This window comes from Austrofundulus limnaeus, unplaced genomic scaffold, assembly GCF_001266775.1.
Source record: "Austrofundulus limnaeus strain Quisiro unplaced genomic scaffold, Austrofundulus_limnaeus-1.0 Scaffold43, whole genome shotgun sequence".
NCBI lineage: Eukaryota > Metazoa > Chordata > Actinopteri > Cyprinodontiformes > Rivulidae > Austrofundulus > Austrofundulus limnaeus.
Window position 1 is genome coordinate 1,809,698 of NW_013952445.1, and position 17,585 is coordinate 1,827,282.

The 17,585-nt window shown below is 40.2% G+C and overlaps 2 protein-coding genes across 6 annotated transcripts; one reads left to right on the forward strand and one right to left on the reverse strand.

Moving 5' to 3' along the window:
* The first annotated feature begins 32 nt into the window (after positions 1-32).
* coasy (CoA synthase) lies at positions 33-6,596 on the forward strand. Of its 3 annotated transcripts, none has more exons than XM_014007652.1 (10): positions 33-57; positions 1,452-2,155; positions 2,253-2,467; positions 2,548-2,679; positions 4,092-4,323; positions 4,433-4,497; positions 4,576-4,660; positions 5,224-5,321; positions 5,494-5,640; positions 5,717-6,596. In XM_014007652.1, exons 2-10 carry the CDS (start codon positions 1,486-1,488, stop codon positions 5,774-5,776), a joined length of 1,704 nt encoding a protein of 567 aa, XP_013863106.1. In that variant the 5' UTR covers positions 33-57; positions 1,452-1,485; the 3' UTR covers positions 5,777-6,596. The 3 variants fall into 3 exon arrangements, with proteins under 3 accessions (XP_013863106.1, XP_013863105.1, XP_013863107.1); XM_014007651.1 differs by lacking the exon at positions 33-57 and adding an exon at positions 272-393; XM_014007653.1 differs by lacking the exon at positions 33-57 and adding an exon at positions 277-393 and having other exon boundaries at positions 4,134-4,323.
* A 44-nt stretch (positions 6,597-6,640) lies between these two features.
* Positions 6,641-16,269, reverse strand: LOC106516998 (myosin light chain kinase, smooth muscle). Of its 3 annotated transcripts, none has more exons than XM_014007648.1 (17): positions 15,939-16,269; positions 14,418-14,564; positions 14,167-14,316; positions 13,948-14,067; positions 12,905-12,952; positions 12,670-12,800; positions 12,401-12,557; positions 11,928-12,236; positions 11,754-11,850; positions 11,466-11,669; positions 10,378-10,595; positions 10,069-10,192; positions 9,663-9,815; positions 9,438-9,567; positions 9,222-9,303; positions 8,927-9,067; positions 6,641-7,135 (listed from the first exon to the last, which is right to left on the reverse strand). In XM_014007648.1, exons 1-17 carry the CDS (start codon positions 16,081-16,083, stop codon positions 6,930-6,932), a joined length of 2,562 nt encoding a protein of 853 aa, XP_013863102.1. In that variant the 5' UTR covers positions 16,084-16,269; the 3' UTR covers positions 6,641-6,929. The 3 variants fall into 3 exon arrangements, with proteins under 3 accessions (XP_013863102.1, XP_013863103.1, XP_013863104.1); XM_014007649.1 differs by having other exon boundaries at positions 14,167-14,280; positions 15,939-16,244; XM_014007650.1 differs by lacking the exon at positions 15,939-16,269 and having other exon boundaries at positions 12,729-12,800; positions 14,418-14,510.
* Positions 16,270-17,585: the final 1,316 nt, after the last annotated feature.

Sequence of the window (17,585 nt, forward strand, 5' to 3'; positions counted from 1 at the left end):
CGTAGCATCGCTCCTTTTATTTTACCCGGAGATGAAACAGCAAGAATCTGATGGGCGGTATGCGAATTTTTTTTTTCGTGTTGAACAAAGGCAAAAACGTYTGAATTGGACGACTTGGACCATCTGTCAGCTATAATAAAGTTTGTTATAACAGGAACCACTGACAATAGAAATGTAACGTTAAGTAAGCACAAAAGAACACCCACCACATTATTCATTCAGACCATTTGACATCCGCCCACTCGTTGCGCCGRTAACTAAATGATGCGGATCACGTAGCGTCCACAGTTTTCCAGTTGTCAGATAATCTACCTAGTAAATATGAGTGAAGTTGTTCATCTTTACTGCACGACCCGTCCGTTTTCCATCCTGCTYTAGATTTATTCATCAGAGGTAAGCCGCTGTTAAATTTTAAGTATCTTTACATGCCTCAAAACGACTTGCACTTGAGTTTGTGGGCCATAAAAGATGATGTCCGCAACGAAAACTATCCAAACTGTACATAAATTAGCATCTACTGACTCAATGAAAATACTGTCCTGCTCGCTTTTAGCTTATTTTGTTTTGTGTCGTCGCTACGTTTTGCTCGTATTCTTATTTGTAGCATTAGCTAGCTAGCTAGCTCTGCACTTCTAGTTCAATCTGCAGATTTTCTGATAAGAAACGCAATCCTGTTCAAGCGTTAGCCGCTATGGCTAATCAAAAACATATTTTGCTAGCTAGTAAGTTAGTAACTCACAGTTAAAGGTACTGGTYATAAACACGCTTGGGGTATCAGTAGTTAAAATGAATTAAATGAGGAAGTAAAGTCACTTAAGTTCATTAAAGCTTTTGATTGAATCAGGGATAAAATGCAGGYTGGAGTTTCCACAGAATAACAGTTCTGTTGACATAGTTTGTAAATCATTGTTCTTCCAGTCCAAAGTATTAAATAACACCTGTAAMTGTTACTAGTATCCGAACTTGTTTAATGTTTAATCTTTTAATATACARSGGGTAAAATAAGTATTGAACACGTCACCATTTTTCTCAGTAAATATATTACTAGAGGTGCTAATGACATGAAATTTTCACCAGATGTCGGTAACAACCCAAGTGCAACAAGGTTGTGAAGAAGGTCTTGAGAGAGCTCTTTAGTTTTACCCATCATCAGATGGTTCTTGTGTGATACCTGGTCATCATTTGGGACTGAACCAGCTGATATTAACTTGCACTGACAAGGGGCAGGCTTGCTTTCTAATTACTGAGAGAGTTCAGCTGGTGTCTTGGCTTTCCATGCCTTTTTATACCTCCCTTTCTTCATGTGTTCAATACTTTTTCCCTGTGCCATTCCACATTATTACAAATAACTTCATTTCTGGACATTTATGGTTTGATTTCTTTGTATGTATGGATCACTTGGGTTGTTACCGACATCTGGTGAAAATTTCATGTATCTCTGTATCTTTCAGGGACTTCTTGACTACCCGGACATCAGGGACTAACATGTTCAGCACAGGCATCCTTGTGCTGACATCTCCCCTCCCGACCCTCTCTTTACGCATCGCTCCGGTCCTCAGCTCKGCCGCTCAGCTCGTCGACCGCACGCTGTATGTCCACCTCCACCCCGGGCTGAACCTGAGCGGCGGGAGCCAGCCTCGGCCGGTTTTCATCCCCCCGGTGGTGGACCTGTCCTCGCTCATCACTCGCCTGTACAGCAACGCAGCGGACGTGTGCGGGCACTTGGACATTCGCGTTCTGCTGACGAACGTGCGAGCCTGCGGCGGGGCGGCGGCGACTCCCGGCGGGCCCTTCCCCACRCCRCAGCCTCTGTCTCACTCCCCGGAGGTGGTGCTGACGGACTTTGCGCTCCAGGACCCACATCAGTCCCATCAGGTCACGCAGAGTTTACAGAAGTACGCCGGTCACTGCTACATCTGTAGGCCCGGTATCCCATCAGTCCTGCTTCCCGCGCATCTCGGAAAGCAGGAGGAAAAAGACAGCCCTCAGATAAATCAAGAGGAAAAGGCCGAMCCTTTGGAGACGTACAGTGATGTGGTGGTAGGGGGGACGTTTGACCGGCTGCACGGAGCCCACAGGACACTACTCAGCATTTCCTGTCTTCTGGCTAATMGAAGGTTTGTCATTGGCGTGTGCGACAAAGCAATGCTTAAAAGTGAGTACCAGTTCATGTGCAGTTCTCTCACGTTAGGTTTGGGGAAACCTAAAAGCAGAAGCCAGTTCTCCAGACTTCCTTTTCTCTCTGGTTTTAGAAAAAGTCCTGAAGGAGCTGATCGAGCCGTACTCKGTGCGAGTGCAGAAGCTGCAGGAGTTTCTACGGGACACCAAACCCTCTCTGCGGGTGGAGATCGTGCCTCTCGTAGACCCCTTCGGAGTGTCTATAGTGGACCCCGAGCTGAAGTGCATTGTGGTTAGCGAGGAGACTAGAAAGGGAGGCGAGGCTGTCAACAAGAAACGCATAGAGAATGTAAGTTTGGGTCAGAACGTCTACCTGTAAACACAAACAGCGCGTATTTCATAAGCTTTGCTGTCTGCTTTGCAAACCAGGACCTTCCACCTCTCGTCCTTCATGAGATCCAGCTGCTTAAAGACGCCCACCGCAATGAGATCGAGGAGGAGAAGATCAGCTCCTCCAGTCTGCGCTCTCGTCTGCTGGGCACCCTCCTCAAACCACCTAAAGTAAGTGTCAGGTTTTCTGGGTCATCAAACTGTGTGAAAAGATTAAATAAAATGTGCAATCGTTCATAAATAAACCCAGGGTAACTTCTAAGCATCTAAGGCTGTTTACCAAAAATATCAACCAAACAAAGTGTCCTGTAAAGTTCAACTCCTGAGCTTAACTTAGTGGAAATGTTGTGGCAGAAGTAAGAAATAAGCACTTTAAAATAATTAACTACTTGTCAAACTCAAAAATAGGTTAAAAAATAAATAAAACAGACAGAACTGCTTTTATAATGAACACATTTTATTTGTCTACCAGGGGCTTCTAATAGCTTTTTAATGTCAGAGCAGGTTAATGTGAGAGCATCACTCACACTGTTGCTTTTTGATGCCCTTTTATTGACTGTTGCTTATTTATATTGAGGGGATAAAAAGAGAAAAATAAAATCCCCTGAAGAAATGGTTCCTCTTTTGGGAAAAAACTGATTAATTATTCAAATTGATTCTTTTTTATTTGCTTACTGAAGCAAAAACATTAAATCCAAATGAGTCAGCTAAACTTTGTTTTCCTTTTAAAAACTGATTTTTTTAGCAAGAAATGAGCAAAAAGTGGACATAGATTCATAATCATGACTTTTTCCTTTTCTGAGCAGCATATTTATCCTCTYCCTTTCTCTGAATGATAAAATTGCAGTTTTTTTTAAACATATATTTATTGATTTTAACAAGAAAACAAGACAGATACAAATATTCACGCATACATWCTTAAATTATAAAGCCAGACATAACAAACCAAATAGACATATGTATAAGGGAAGGAAAAAATAAATAAATAAATAAAATAAAATAAGTTAGCAGCAAACCCTCAATAGACCAACCAACATAAACATCAGTATAACTCATCATATGACCTYATAATAAATCCTTTTTCCACCCATCTAGTTGGATATAATTTTGGTCCAGCCAATTAAGAAAGACAGACCAGATTTCCCAAAATTTATCAAGTTTGTTCTTAGTAAAATAACTGATTTTCTCAAGTGCAAAATAGAACGTCATTTGAGTASTCCATTGTGAAATTCCACATAATGTCTCCTTCTTCCATGAGGATGCAATACAGCGTCTAGCTTCCAAAAAGGAGACATTAAGTAAGGATCTCATATTGTTTGGGATAACAAAGTCTTCAGGATAAATATTCAAAATGCACATTTTAGCATTTAAAGGAACCTTTTTACCAATCATCTGACAACCACAATCAATAAAAATTGCAGAGTTTARTGTGTTGTGAGTTGCTACGTGCTTAAAAACAAAGCTCACTTTCTTTATCCCCRGTTATCTGATCTGGATTTTCTGGATCTTTACGGTGGAGATCCTGAGCAGGTCTGACTTGTTTTAACCAGTTGTTTTTCCGTCTTACAAATCTCACGTTTCAGCGCTGCGGYGTTTGTTTTTACCTCCTGTCTCCGTTGCGCCAGGACAAATCCCACCTCCCTCCTCTTCCGTACGTGATTGGTCTGACAGGAGGCAGCGGCAGCGGCAAAAGCTCCATCGTCAAACAGCTGGAGGCTCTCGGCGCGGTCGGGATCGACTGCGACAAACTGGGTCACGAGGTGTACCAGCCCGGCACGCAGGCCTATCACAAGGTGCTGCAGGAGTTTGGGTCAGGTAGGAAAACATCAGCTGTGTTTGTGACGTATCAGACAACCTTGTTGATTAAACACAGGATGACAACACTGTGAGGACTGACGTAACGTGTTCCCTTTGTGTCTTTTAGAAATTCTGAACGAGGATAAAAGCATCAACAGGCGCGCGTTAGGTAAAAATGTTTTCGGGAACCAGGTAATCTGTCCYACAGAAAAACTGAGCTATGTTTTTGATGTTTTTGCGCCCTACCTAAGACGATGTGTTTGTTTGCAGGAGCGTTTAAAATCTTTAACGGACATCGTGTGGCCTGAGATCGCACTGCTGGTGAAGGAAAGAATCAACAAAGCCAGAGATGAAGGTATAGGTTGAATTTACTTTTGTTTTCCTCAGCGCTGCATCATTTTTGTGTTAAAATTCTCTGGGTTTTTGCACTTAAGCTTATTAGAATATTTGAATGCTTAATTGATATACAACCCTATATTTGCACCATCTTCTTCCATCATCTTTTTTTTCATGCATTGTGTGTGTTGTAGTTCTGAGGAGTTCAGATGTTGTTACACTGTAACAAACTAAAAGACCCATCATGCAGCAGCTTTGTCTCAAATTTAAGTGACTGAAATTTGCAGAAATATTAAAAAAAACGTATTTAAATATGACAACTAAAACTGCAAGATTATCTTATTAGATCTAAATTGGAGAATTTAAACAGCTACTTGTGCAGTTGGATGTGAGAGACACTGAGCTTTAATACTGAAGTTTGTAAACTAAGGTTTAGTTCATGAGTAAAGTGGTTGGGGGAAAAGAAAGGGATAAACTGGCTGTTGGACTCAGAACAGACTTCTGCTGCGTGTTGGATCCTCTTCAAGCCGTTTTCACTTCTATCCTGTTCCCTGTAAAGGTGATAACAGTATTTGTTTGCAGGGAAGCAGGTCTGTGTGGTGGACGCAGCTGTTCTTCTAGAGGCCGGCTGGACCGACTTGGTCCACGAGGTCTGGGTCGCCATCATCCCCGAGGAGGAGGTGATGTGTTCACACGACACAAACATCTTTCTTTRCATCTTTCAAAAACAAACTGATTTAAAAATCTGTATTATGCGTTTTTTTATTTGTAAATCTTAAGCGTCACCACTAGAGTGCGCCAGAGTTGTTACAGATGGACGTTCTAGCTCATCCGTTTGCCTTCTGTTCTCAGGCGGTGTTGAGGATAACGGAGCGTGATGGCGTTAGCACAGAAGACGCCCTGCGCCGGCTGCAGAGCCAGTGGCCGAACAGCAAACAAGTGGAGCACGCTAATGTAGTGCTGAGCACTCTGTGGGAGTCAGAGGTCACTCAGAAACAGGTCAGATGTCAGCACAGTCACCATATGTAGGTTTCTTACATTTATTACAGACTTTAAAGATTTTTTTCTTTTTTAGGTTCTGAAAGCTTGGCATCTTCTTCAGAAGAGAATCCAACAGAAAGCCYAAGGACTATAGAAGATGTCTGGGTCTCTGCATCACATCAGCCCTGACTCACGCACACAGAACAAGCATCTGTCAGGCCTAGGGACGCGTGTGCATCAATGACTAATCCAAATAAAGATACGCTGCCTTAAAAGAAAAAATGTAAAGAATCATGAAACTACTGCAAAATATCCTGAAAATTATTTCCTTTCTTTGATCAAGACCTAGTGCCTAGTTAATTTCATCTATTTTTAATATGAAGTTGGATTGTGGGGAGAAAAGATGAACTTTAAAATAAATTGTGGATCTTTTTAATTAAAGCATGTGAGATTTTCATCAGATCATATTAATTCAACTGAAAATCTTTAGATTTGTTTTAAATTGGGCATTCGCTAATGAGGAATTCATTTTATGAGAGCCTCAAATTTGTTTTAGTTTCAGCCTTTGGGGAAATATTGAATCTTCTAACATCTAATGTTGAGATAATGTAAATTAAAAGATTTACATAAGCTAGCCAATATCTTTTTATTTTATTTTTTAAATAGTATTTGAAACAAGGACATTTAAAGAGAAACTCTAGTACAATCAGAAATTAGTCTTTCTGCTCATTTTAAGAGCCAACTGCAACAGAACCACAAGTTTCACCAAAACATTTCAGCGCCACTTTGTCCATAAGACCCTGAAAGCCTCGTTGAGCAGAGTGTTTTGTTACAAGCCACATCAAATTTAATAAATGTTTACAAAACATGGAAATACGGTTTTATTTGTAGTTTTAGAAACAAGTTAGTGTTTTTAAACTGTCATCTTGCTTTCAACGCTGACACAAACATAAAATTAAAAAACTTTTCTATCACTACGTCTCTCTTCCCTCATTTCACAAACTATTGAGCCAAAACATTTCCTGAAAAGTTTGCCTTTAATTTTAATGTCTTAAAAATGTGACCAATATATAAAAAGCACATTAAACTATAGTTTAAAAACTATTAGTGCAGCTGCATATTCAAGATGCAAAGTGTACAAACAGCTGAAAATGTGTAAAAAAAAAAAGTAGGTAAAATTAAACATTTGAAGACAATAAGGCCGCCCGTGCTGTGCAGTGGAAAAGCATCCGTTTGTGTGCCTGTGAACATGTGTCCCGGTACTGTGTTCCACCATAATAAAAGGAAACCATCTGCCCGCTCGCATCCTACAGCTTTACTTTCAGTTTGGCAGAACACGTCGCTTCCCCCAGCGTGTTTTTGGCTCTGCACACGTAGACCCCCGAGTCGGAGGGCGTCAGATCAGCCAGAACCAGAGAACAGAGTCCGTCCTCCAGCTGCTGCACCGACACCCTGCTGGGGTCAGACAGCGGCTGGTCGTCATGAAGCCACTGCACCTCTGGCTGAGGGTACCCTAGGATGGAGGAAAATGTCAGCAAATAACACAACCAACCCCTTACATAGAGATCTGTAATCTGTCCTGCATGTTTGAGTCGTTTCCCTGCTTCGCCCTGATTTAAACGTTTACTCCAAATGCCATCAAGTTTAGCAGAAGCCTGTCAATTACTCATTTCAGTTAGGTGTTGGCTGGGAAACTAGAAAACATGCAGGACAGTAGGTCACAAGGAACAAGGTTGAATGTTTTAAACACACTAAAAATGGCCCGATGGGCCAGAAGAGGCCGTTTCAACATGGGACTTCTGGCCCACTACTGAGCATTCTATTCATTCAATTTTTTTTTGTTGTTGTTTCAAAACAAAATGCATGGATGAAGTTACATTTTTCATTTTTAGTACACATGTGAGCCATCAAAAAGAACTGAGGATTACGTCAAAGTGGTAGGTGAAAAAAAAAAGCTGTAGTCAGAGTTGTAAAGCAAGTACAAATACTTTGTTACTGTACTTAAGTAAAGTAGAATTTTTTGGGTACTAAAGTAGAATTTTTTGGGTACTAAAGTAGAATTTTTTGGGTACTAAAGTAGAATTTTTTGGGTATCTGTACTTGAGTAATTATTTTTCAGTCTTTTTACTTCTACTTACATTTTCACACAATTCTGTAGTTTCTACTCCTTACGTAAAAAAATTCAAGTAGTAGAAAGTYGTTACTTTTATTTCATTTTTGCTTCTTTTCATTCCAGCTAATTACAAAAAATAAATACTATCCATGTAAATTGTGCCTCCTAGATAGAGTGAATTTAACTGTGGTTGAATAAGGAGTATAAATATATAAAACTGATACCCTATTAATTTGTACACAAACAAATGTCACACTCCAGCAGGACATTAAAATAAAAGGCCTGTACTTAAGTAGTATTTGTATTTCATGAAATATATTATTACATTTGGCCTCAGCCCTCAGATTTTCATTTTGGAGAAAAGGTTTGAGCAGCCTTGATATATGTATATAAACTGAAACAGCTCGACTAGTGCATCTTAAATTTAACATAAATTACTAATTTTAATACAACAGTCATTTCTGCATTTTTTGGGAGTCACCTCCTAATAAATGTCATTACAGAAAATCTAACTGCTCATTTTAAATCAATACTTTTACTTAAGTACAAAAAGTATCAGATACTATAAGACTTTCACTCAAGTAATATTCCTAAAGACTAACTTTTACTAAAGTAATTTTTTGGTAAGATACTTGTACTTTAACTCAAGTATCACTTTGTGGTACTTTATACAGCACTGGCTGTAGTGCATTGAATAAAATGTTTGCAACAACTGCATTCTGTCAAAATATGATTAAATACCTCATCTGTGGGTCGTTTAAATCAAATATCTGAAATATGATCCTACAGAATTTTGTTTTGAGTAGTGGCCATGAACAAAAAAAATAAAATTAAAAAAACATGATTTTGGGCACAAAAATGTTCAATGTTTGTCCTTTTCCCTGCAAGCTTACAAATCTTAATATCAGATTATTGAGGTTACGTTTTTAAAATGTCAAAAATTCCTCGGAATAGCTTAAAAATAGAATTCAAAACAAATAATGGGTTATCCTGATCAGGAAAACAAATCAAGGCATATCCCTGGATGCTCATGATATCAGGATGATCCAGGTATCGAAATGCACTTGAAAAAGCAGGAAACTGAAAATGTGTTTTTTTTTCACCAAACAACAAAACATGTGTCTAAGTCACTGCTTTCTCTGTAAAAGTGTTTTTTGAGACCTATAAAGTTTGTCGCAGCCATGCTCCTACCATCAACACGGCAGCTCAGCTCTGCAGTCGCTCCCTTGGGAAGGCTGACGTCCTTCAGGGCCTCCTGGAAGCGCGGCTCAGTCTGCAGCTGCTTGTCCAGCGACCGGATGGCCTCCTCTGCCTCCTGGCTCCAGCCTGGCTCTGGATCAGACAGGGAGGAGGGAAAGAAAGCAGGAAAAAAAAWTTAAAAATGGCCTTACTGATCACAAGTGTGTAAACTCAAAGTGACATCTCAAAACTGTGAGTCACAGTATGGATGCAGATCTGTGTTGGAGGAGCACATTGTGTCCGTTACCCTCAAAGGAACAGCCAGGAGAGTCTGGCCTGTTGGAGAGGTTAGCGAACCGTTTCAGGGCCAAAACAGCTTGGCCAGTTTTCTGGAGGTTGAAAGAAAAAAAATGTAAAAGCAGCACTGCATGACTAACAAGCAAAGCTCCAAGTCTTATTTCTTAAAAGTTAAAATAAAAATAAAAAAATCTATCCTAAAGTTACGAAATTTTCAGTTAGATACCTTCCACTTGCGCCGGGCCAGAAAGCGCTTCATTTTGTCTTTCCTCAGGGATTTGGAGGGTCTGTAGGTCAGAGGGGTAAAAGAAGCCATCCAGGAGTGGGCGAGGGCCGCTGTGCACGACAGCCTGGCTCTGGAGTTAAAGTAAACAAATACAGAACAGTTTGTCTGATTGATTTTGCAAGATGATGCAATCAATAAGAAAAAAAACAGATAGGTCAGTGAAACCTTCGATCCTTTTTCAGCAGGGAGCTGATAAAGTCTTTGGCCTCATCAGAGATGTCCTCAAAACTCTCAGGGTCAAACTCAAATTCGGCAGCGGTCACAAGAGCTAAAGTCTCTGCTTCGTTGTTTCCTTGGAAGGGGGATTCTCCGCTGAGTCTGGATGACAAGACAGAATGAGTTATAGGCCTGCAGTTCCTCAAAGGAATACAGAAAAACTGATCTTGAATATATTGGGACAAAACCAGCAGATGGCGCTAAATCTGCCATTTTAAAACAGTAATAACTCTCAAACATGACAAAGAAATCTAAACTGGCAGTTTAAACAAAATATAGCCTAAAGTCTTTAAGTATTTTGTTCTGTTTGGATTAATTAAAGTAAAAACAAGCACCCTTCTGTAACTAAACCTACAAGATGAAGCAGATGACTCCAATGCTCCACATGTCTGTCTCCAACCCCACGGGCTCATAGTTGACCACCTCTGGGGCCACAAACTCCGGAGTGCCATGCATCACCAACACTGGTTTACCCTTCTCTGAAAAAGACAGACCATTCATTGACACACTGATTCAAATCAGAGTCAGACGTTCTGCTACAATGAGCCTCACAGGTTTGTCTACCTTTACTGAGCTCAAGCAGCTTTTATTTGTTTCAAACGCCGTCCAGGAATTCAGACATTCCCTGATCTTATCACGGCCGCAATCAATGTAGTTTTCTCACCTAGTTCCATGGCCAAGCCAAAGTCGATGATCTTGATCTGCGTCCCTCTGTGGTCCACGCAGACGATGTTCTCCGGTTTGAGGTCCAGGTGGATGATGTTCTGCTGGTGAACGTACTGCATGCCCTCCAGGATCTGCTTCATGTAGCGAGCGCTGGTGGGCTCCGTGTGCTCGAAGTGGTCGTCCACGATGCGCTCAAAGAGCTCGCCGCCTGCGATGCTACAGAGACAAAAAACAGCCGCTCAGGATCATGACGCAGGAAAATCCATGCATTGATCACTTCCAGGCTGGACTGTTGTAATTCATCATCAGGATGTTTAAAACCTTTAGTTGATCCAAGATTGTGCCACTTAGGAGATTCCTAGAGTTTTGCATGGTAACTGTCAGTTAACAGCATTTTCTCCTGCCGAACTTTTGGTTTCTGTCTTTGAAGCYGAGACTCTTTCAGCTTTTAAGACTGGGACACTTTCTTTTCTTTAAAATCCTATAATCAGTGTTGGCCTGGGTTTCCTGAGTAATCAGTTATGCTGCTGGAGGCTTAAACTGCCGGAGGACAAAACTGATCGCATTCCTTCCTCTGCTGCCGTCTCTACTTGCTCGTGTTGGTATTTACCATTATTACCATCTTTAGTGCGTGCGAGTGTTTGTTTTTGGTGACATTTGGGGGCAATTTTAAGACAAAACGCCTTTTTTGGGGACAACTGGGGCATTTGGGGACCTAAGTCAAGTCCCCGTTTGGTTTAAATGCCATTGGTGGGTTGGGGGTTGGGTTTAAGACCAAGGTGTGAATTGAGTTTGGGTTGGTTTTAGGGTCAGGAAGGTACCTGTGAGGTTAGCCTTAGGCTGTAGAAATGTAATGGAAGTCAATGGGATGTCCCTAAATGTATAGCTGGGCGAAACTGTGTGTGCGTGTTTGCGTGTGTGTGTGTGTAGGGGGAGGTTCTTGTTGTCGTTTTCCTTCCCATAGAAGCTACAATCATCTCATTCCTGTCCTCTCAAACCCCACCCAGCTGGTCATAGCACTGCTCGTTACATACCACTACCAATGTCTGAAACTCACATCAAGACAACCAAATAAAGATTTCTTACTACTCCATGATCATGGCCATCTCAGAGCGAGTCTCGTAGGCAGCCAGACACTGGACAATCTTTGGGTGGTGGAGCTTGTTCATTAACTGGATTTCTTGGCGAGCCACCGACTTGTCCTTGGAGGTTCGAGCTCGGTAGAACTTGGCCGCACCCTCTTGACCCGTCTCCTTGTGGGTCAATCTGTACACCTCGCCAAACTTTCCTCTGTTTGAAGGAGAAGCATTGTGAGAAACCCAGCCAAGAGGACTGGTTAGGATGTGAGCTTGTTAAAATAAAACCCTTGCTTACACTCCCAGCTTCTCATGCACGTTGTAGTGATCCCTGACCTTGTGTTTGGTGTCAATGGTCACAGTAATGTATGACTCCGGCTCTTGTTTCTTCTCCTCTTCAGGCACAAACACAAAAACAAAAAATAAAATAATAGTCACATCAAAAACATATTTCTGCCAGCTTATCACTCACTCCCAGTTGCCATCTTGACACTGTCAGACTCCTGGCTCGGCTCGCTGATCCCCACGGGGTTGTACGCTCTGACGCGGAACCGGTACTGTCCCAGAGGTTCCAGGCCCGAGTGGATGTGGAACGATGTGTTTTTACATCTACTTATTTCAGTCCAGCCCTCAGGCTTGTTGGGGACTTCTCGGCAGACCTCTACAATGTATCCCAAGATGGCTGTGCCTCCGTCGTAGCTGGGGCCGGTCCAGGAGAGAACCAGGGATTGGGTCGACAACCTGGAAACAATGGGCTGGGACGATGGCGGAGTGGGTCGGTCTGAGAAGACAAGACAAACAAACGTGGAGAAACTTTTATTGCCAGTTTAAGATGCTAAAGTGACATTTCCCCAAATTAAACATGTTTATACCATTAGTCCTGGTTTGGTGGTTTGCAACAAGAAGTTTAGTTTATTTACTTGGAAAGATGCAGTTAAACCTCACCTACAACACTGAGGGACACGGTGTGCTGAGCAGATCCATGTCTGTTCTGGACAACTACAGTGTACAAGCCTGCATCTTCTGGGACGGCCTGAGAGATCTCCACACTGCTTTGGGTCCTCGTCCCCTGAACTGAAATCCGAGGGCCTCCTGCCACCACCTGAATTGGAGGGAGGCGGCCAGAGGAGTWCAACAAAAGGATGAGGAGCTTTAAGAACTGGCGGACACAAATGGATTAACTCTTAAATCGTATCAGTTTGTAAGAGTTTTACTTTGCGTTTATTGTAAATCCAGCAGCAGGCCACAGGGAGAGAGGCGCTCTTGAACTCACAGTGTAGCCGAGTCTGCTCACCCACTCGAGCCTCAATCTTCTCCGGTGGGTTGAGGAATGATACAGGAGGCCCTGTTTTCATTAGACAAAGAAATTTTGCCAAAGTTAATTTAGAAAACAAAAGCTATTACCTTTAACTTCAGTTAGTTACTTGATGAGGATTTTCCCCAACTCACCTTTCTTAGTAGGACTAATGTTTGCTTGAAGGTTGGTGCCTCTGACACCTGTGAGAAATTAAGCAGTAGGTGAACTTACAGGTGTGCTCCACTGACAGTAGCTAACCAATCAGACGGCAGCAGTCATGTGTGGCTGCGAAGGCGTCAGTGAACTGAACTTGCAGCTTTTTTTTTCTGTGTTTTTTGGACTTAAACTACTTAAACATGTTTAAGTAGTTTGTAAGTTAAAGTATGTATGTATACATACTTTAACTCTTTACTTGTGAAGTCATTCTGCTTGATTAAGAACTGTTTGAAATGATTTTTGTTATTTTACAACTTTTATATTTTTCAAAACATATACACTTATTTACAAAAAGAATTCTCATAAAGAGTAACTGAGATCTCTTCATTTCTTTGAAACGTTGTTCTTTTTAATATCTAGTTTAGCATATTTCTTCATTTTTGCATGCTATTTTTAGCTTTTAGAATTTGGCTATTTTTGACATTCAGATAGCATTTTGCTACTTTTAACTTTAGGTTGGCCTTTTGCTATTTTTTGCTTTCAATTATTGTTTTTCTACTTGTAGCATTCGGCTAGTATATTGCTAATTTTGCTTTTATGTACGGTTTTGCTACTTTGTTAGCGATGTGTGACTTTTAGCTAGTGTTTTGCAATTTTAGCTAKCATTGCTACTTTTAGCTATATCGCACAACCTCTGACCTTTTAGCTAGAATAATACAATAAACTAGCTTTTTGCTACCATTAACTTTTAATTAGCTTTTGATAACATTTTGCTTCTAGACAGCATTGATGCTACTTCTAGCTTTTGGCAAGCATTTAGCTACTTCCAGGTTTTTTGTGATTTTCTACTTTATTCTACTTTTAGCTTTTTGCTCAGCTTAAGTTCATCATCAAATTTCAGTCATTCGGCATTTACTGCTCGACCTTTCTTGCCTCTTAATGAAAGTTTGACCTTTTTAAAGATATTTATCTTAGATATTACAATGAATAGGAGCAAATTTCTGAGTGTTGGAAAAAAATTTCAAGTGTGTATCTTTACCTTTTTCCTCTCTGTGTTGACTTTGCCCTTCAGCATTTGAGGGCAGTTTATTGTTTTGATGTGACGTTTCCTTGAACGTGTCACAGCTGCTTGTTCTGGACGTTTCTTTTGTTGCTGGTCCTTTTYGGGCAGAGTGACACATTGTTCATTGTCAACAGATCTTTTCAGTGATTACTGGTTTTACGGGTCTTTATCTCCCTCAGGAATTTGTAACCTTACCTGTAATTTGCAATAAACCACTGCTTGATGTTTTTCCTGCACTATTCTCGGCTGTGCAGGTGTACACTCCAGCTTTTCCATGTGAGCACTGAGTTAGGCTTAAAGTGGCAACACCTGTTTTGAAAGCATGACCTGAGTTCACTTCTACACCTRAATGCAAAGAAAGTTATGTAAGCTGATCAATCTTCAARTMAARCCATTTTGTCTTTGTTTCCTTGTTTTAATAACAGCATTTTTAAAAAAMCATTTACCATTGTGCAGCCAGGAAACCCTCATTGGCTCACTTCCTGTGATGACCCCACAAAACATGGCGTCACCCCCGTCGCAGACCAAGCAGTTCTGGAGTGGTTCTTTAAAGCGCGGGGCTTCCACAGACTGAACCTTTACCTGTTTGACACCTAATTGAGAAATTGTAGGAAAGAATAAATAAATAAATGTCACATTTATTTATCTGTCAGTCCTTGTTGTTGTCCTTTGCGCACCTTAAAAATCCTGAATCAATAATAATGTTTTTGCTGTTTGTGTGTCTTAAGTTGTAATAAAATATCTTATAAACCAGTGAACCGATTTTAATGAAACTTGCAAAAAAATCAATCTTTGAATCATTTAAACCTAATAAACATCTGAAATCAACTCAGTTCATAATGGCTGCCAAAGTTAGACAAACAAAAATGGCTGTAATTCAGTTAATTTTACTGATATTTCACTAAAACTTGTCATGATGGTAGTATGTAGCTGATAGTCACTCACAACAAATACCAGAACAGATCACTTCAGATATTTATAGATAGATATAGATATAGTTTTTAAGGTTTGAACAAAATGACTTTTGCAACAGTAANAGACGAAACGTTTCATTAGAGAAGAACCCGTCCAGAAGACCTACACAATTTTTTTCTTTTTGATTTTTTACCTGGATTACTGAGATGCATCAGGACGTCTTATAAACAAGTGAACCGATTTTAATGAAACTTGCAAAAAATCAATCTTTGAATCATCTAAACCTAATCAACATCTGAAATCAACTCAATTCATAATGGCTGCCAAAGTTAGACAGAGAAAAATGGCTGTAATTCAGTTAATTTTACTGATATTTCACTAAAACTTGTCATGATGGTAGTACGTAGCTGATAGTCATTCACAACAAATACCAGAACAGATCACTTTAGATATTTATAGATATAGATATAGTTTTTAAGGTTTGAACAAAATGACTTTTGCAACAGTAATCAAGGCACAGATTTATAATTGTAGCCGTATTTGATAAAGCTGAATATTTTAAAGATGCGATTAAACAAGTGAGTGGTAGAGTTTGGTTTGGGCTTTGTTGTTGTTTACAAGCATTTTCCACCATTAACTCTGATCATTTGGTGCTGGAATGTTGGAAGTGGACAGATWTKAATGAAACACKMAGAAAGCACWCATTGGCTCCAAACTCCACAGCTGTGTTTCTGCAACAATTCCCCCAGAATTCTTTGACTCCTTATCTAATCACAGAGAAACTAAATCGTGTCACTTTGAAGTTGCGTCAGTTGTTGTTTTTTTATCTGTTTTCGGGGTTAATAAAGGTTTGTGGCATTACATTATTTTGATGTTACACACCCAAAAAGGAAATAAAGTAAACATGATCAGGCGTACGAGCTCAATAGGCCATAATCTGATATATTTTAAAAGAAGCTAGGCCAGAACAGAAAACAACTCTGCTTTTTATCCCCCTATTTTCTAAAAGCAAAATGAAACAAAACATTTAAAAGTTCAGTTTGAAGTTTTACCTGTTGCAGATGAGAGCCCCAGTTTGTTGTTTCCTGTTATTTTCCTGCCACTGGTTTCCAGTCCATTCTGCTTCCTCTCACAGCGCCTGAGGGCCAGGCGAAAGGTGGACACAAATGTCTTTGGGACGTCACCATTCTTGTCCATGTTGGGAATCCAAAATATCAGGTCGGCAACTGAGATTCAAGCTCTTTCTCATCAGCTGTGGCCCCCTCTTCCTCTGGTTTTAGCTCAGATTATTTGACCGGGTGTGAAGTCTAGGCTCTCCATGTTCTCCCTGTCTGTGTTGACACATCCTCTGTGATGTTGTAACAGAAAAAAAAAAAAAAGAGGGGAGGCTTTTTGTTTTCTCTCTGTCCCAAACTAAACAAGAAACAGGCAGTTTTATCAGAAAGGCCAATCAGAAACATACATGTCCATCCCCCACTGCCCCCTCTGTACTGAGAACAGGAGGGAGAGAGAGAGAGAGAGAGAGAGAGAGAGTAGGAAATGTGTGGGTGAGTGAAAACATTCAATCTGAGGCAAAACAAGGAGAGTAACAATAAAGAAGAATTAAAAAGTTACAGTTTACCTCCAAGAAGTAAAATCTCCTCTTTCAAAACCTTCTCACTTTGCTCCATTGTCTGCTTCTTTTATCCATTWTTCTTGATTCCTCCTAAACAAGACACCGTTTCTCCCAGTGAACCTTCTGCAAACTGCGGCGAGAGAGAGAGAGCCACTCGGTCAGAGTTACAACATGAAACAAGACGAGCAAGTAGAGCAACTCTGTGACCGTTCAGTGTGACAGGTGAATCCCAGAAGGAGAAAGGAATCACTTTTTAGAGCTGCTGGTTCAGACTGAAGAAAGAAATGTGGAGAACTACAAAGATCCCTTTAAATTAAAGACTTTTACTGACATTTTTAATAAATAAGTTGCTTGTTCTGCGTGTCTGACGCACTAACTTACCTGTTGTTGTGAACATTCTTTAGCCACAGGCTAATGTGCTCTTCTTTATTAAAAGATGAGGTGAATGATGGAATTTATTTTTTTGCTTGTTTTGTTTTACAGTAACTGTGAAAACTTCATCAGCCACCACTGGAAGGTGAAGGCCGATCAACACAAACAGGAAGTGCCTGTGGCATGCATTTCCTTCAAAGAAAAAAGCTATATATTTATGAAACTTGGCATAAAACATACAATTTTAAACATTTTGTCTCATAACTGGCATATTTTCTTTTTAATTCAGCTTGGACGAAACAAACAGGAAGTGACATCAAAGGGGATCTCTTTAAGAAATCAAATTCTCTGGACTTTGCTTATTAAAGCAATATTGTTTGAACTCTGGCACTTCTTCGTTTATCACTGATAGTGACTCAAAATAATCTGAAGAAACATCAGATTCTTCTCTACAGTCTATCCATTGTAGTAATGCTCTGTTTACATCCAGACTTTCCACTTTGACATCACTTCCTGTTACTTCACATGTGAATATCTCAACACCTGTTCATCTCAGTGGCGTGAAATGTTTTTTTGTAATAAGTCATTAGTGTTATCTTTCCAAAAAGGCATTCATATTTTTTTACAAAAATTTGATGTCACAGGCACTTTAAGCTTCAAAACTATCACTATCTTTTGTAAAACCCTTCAACAGTTCTGCTGATTGATGTGT

Bases quoted from the DNA above. Each gene is read 5' to 3' on its own strand.
- LOC106516998 (XM_014007648.1), bottom strand. From the start codon at position 16,083: ATGGACAAGAATGGTGACGTCCCAAAGACATTTGTGTCCACCTTTCGC. The intron at 12,953-13,947 runs GTAAAGATACAC...AATTTCTCACAG, and splicing joins TCAACACAGAGAGGAAAAAG to GTGTCAGAGGCACCAACCTT. The intron at 10,596-11,465 runs GTAAGAAATCTT...TTGTCTCTGTAG, and splicing joins ATGGCCATGATCATGGAGTA to CATCGCAGGCGGCGAGCTCT.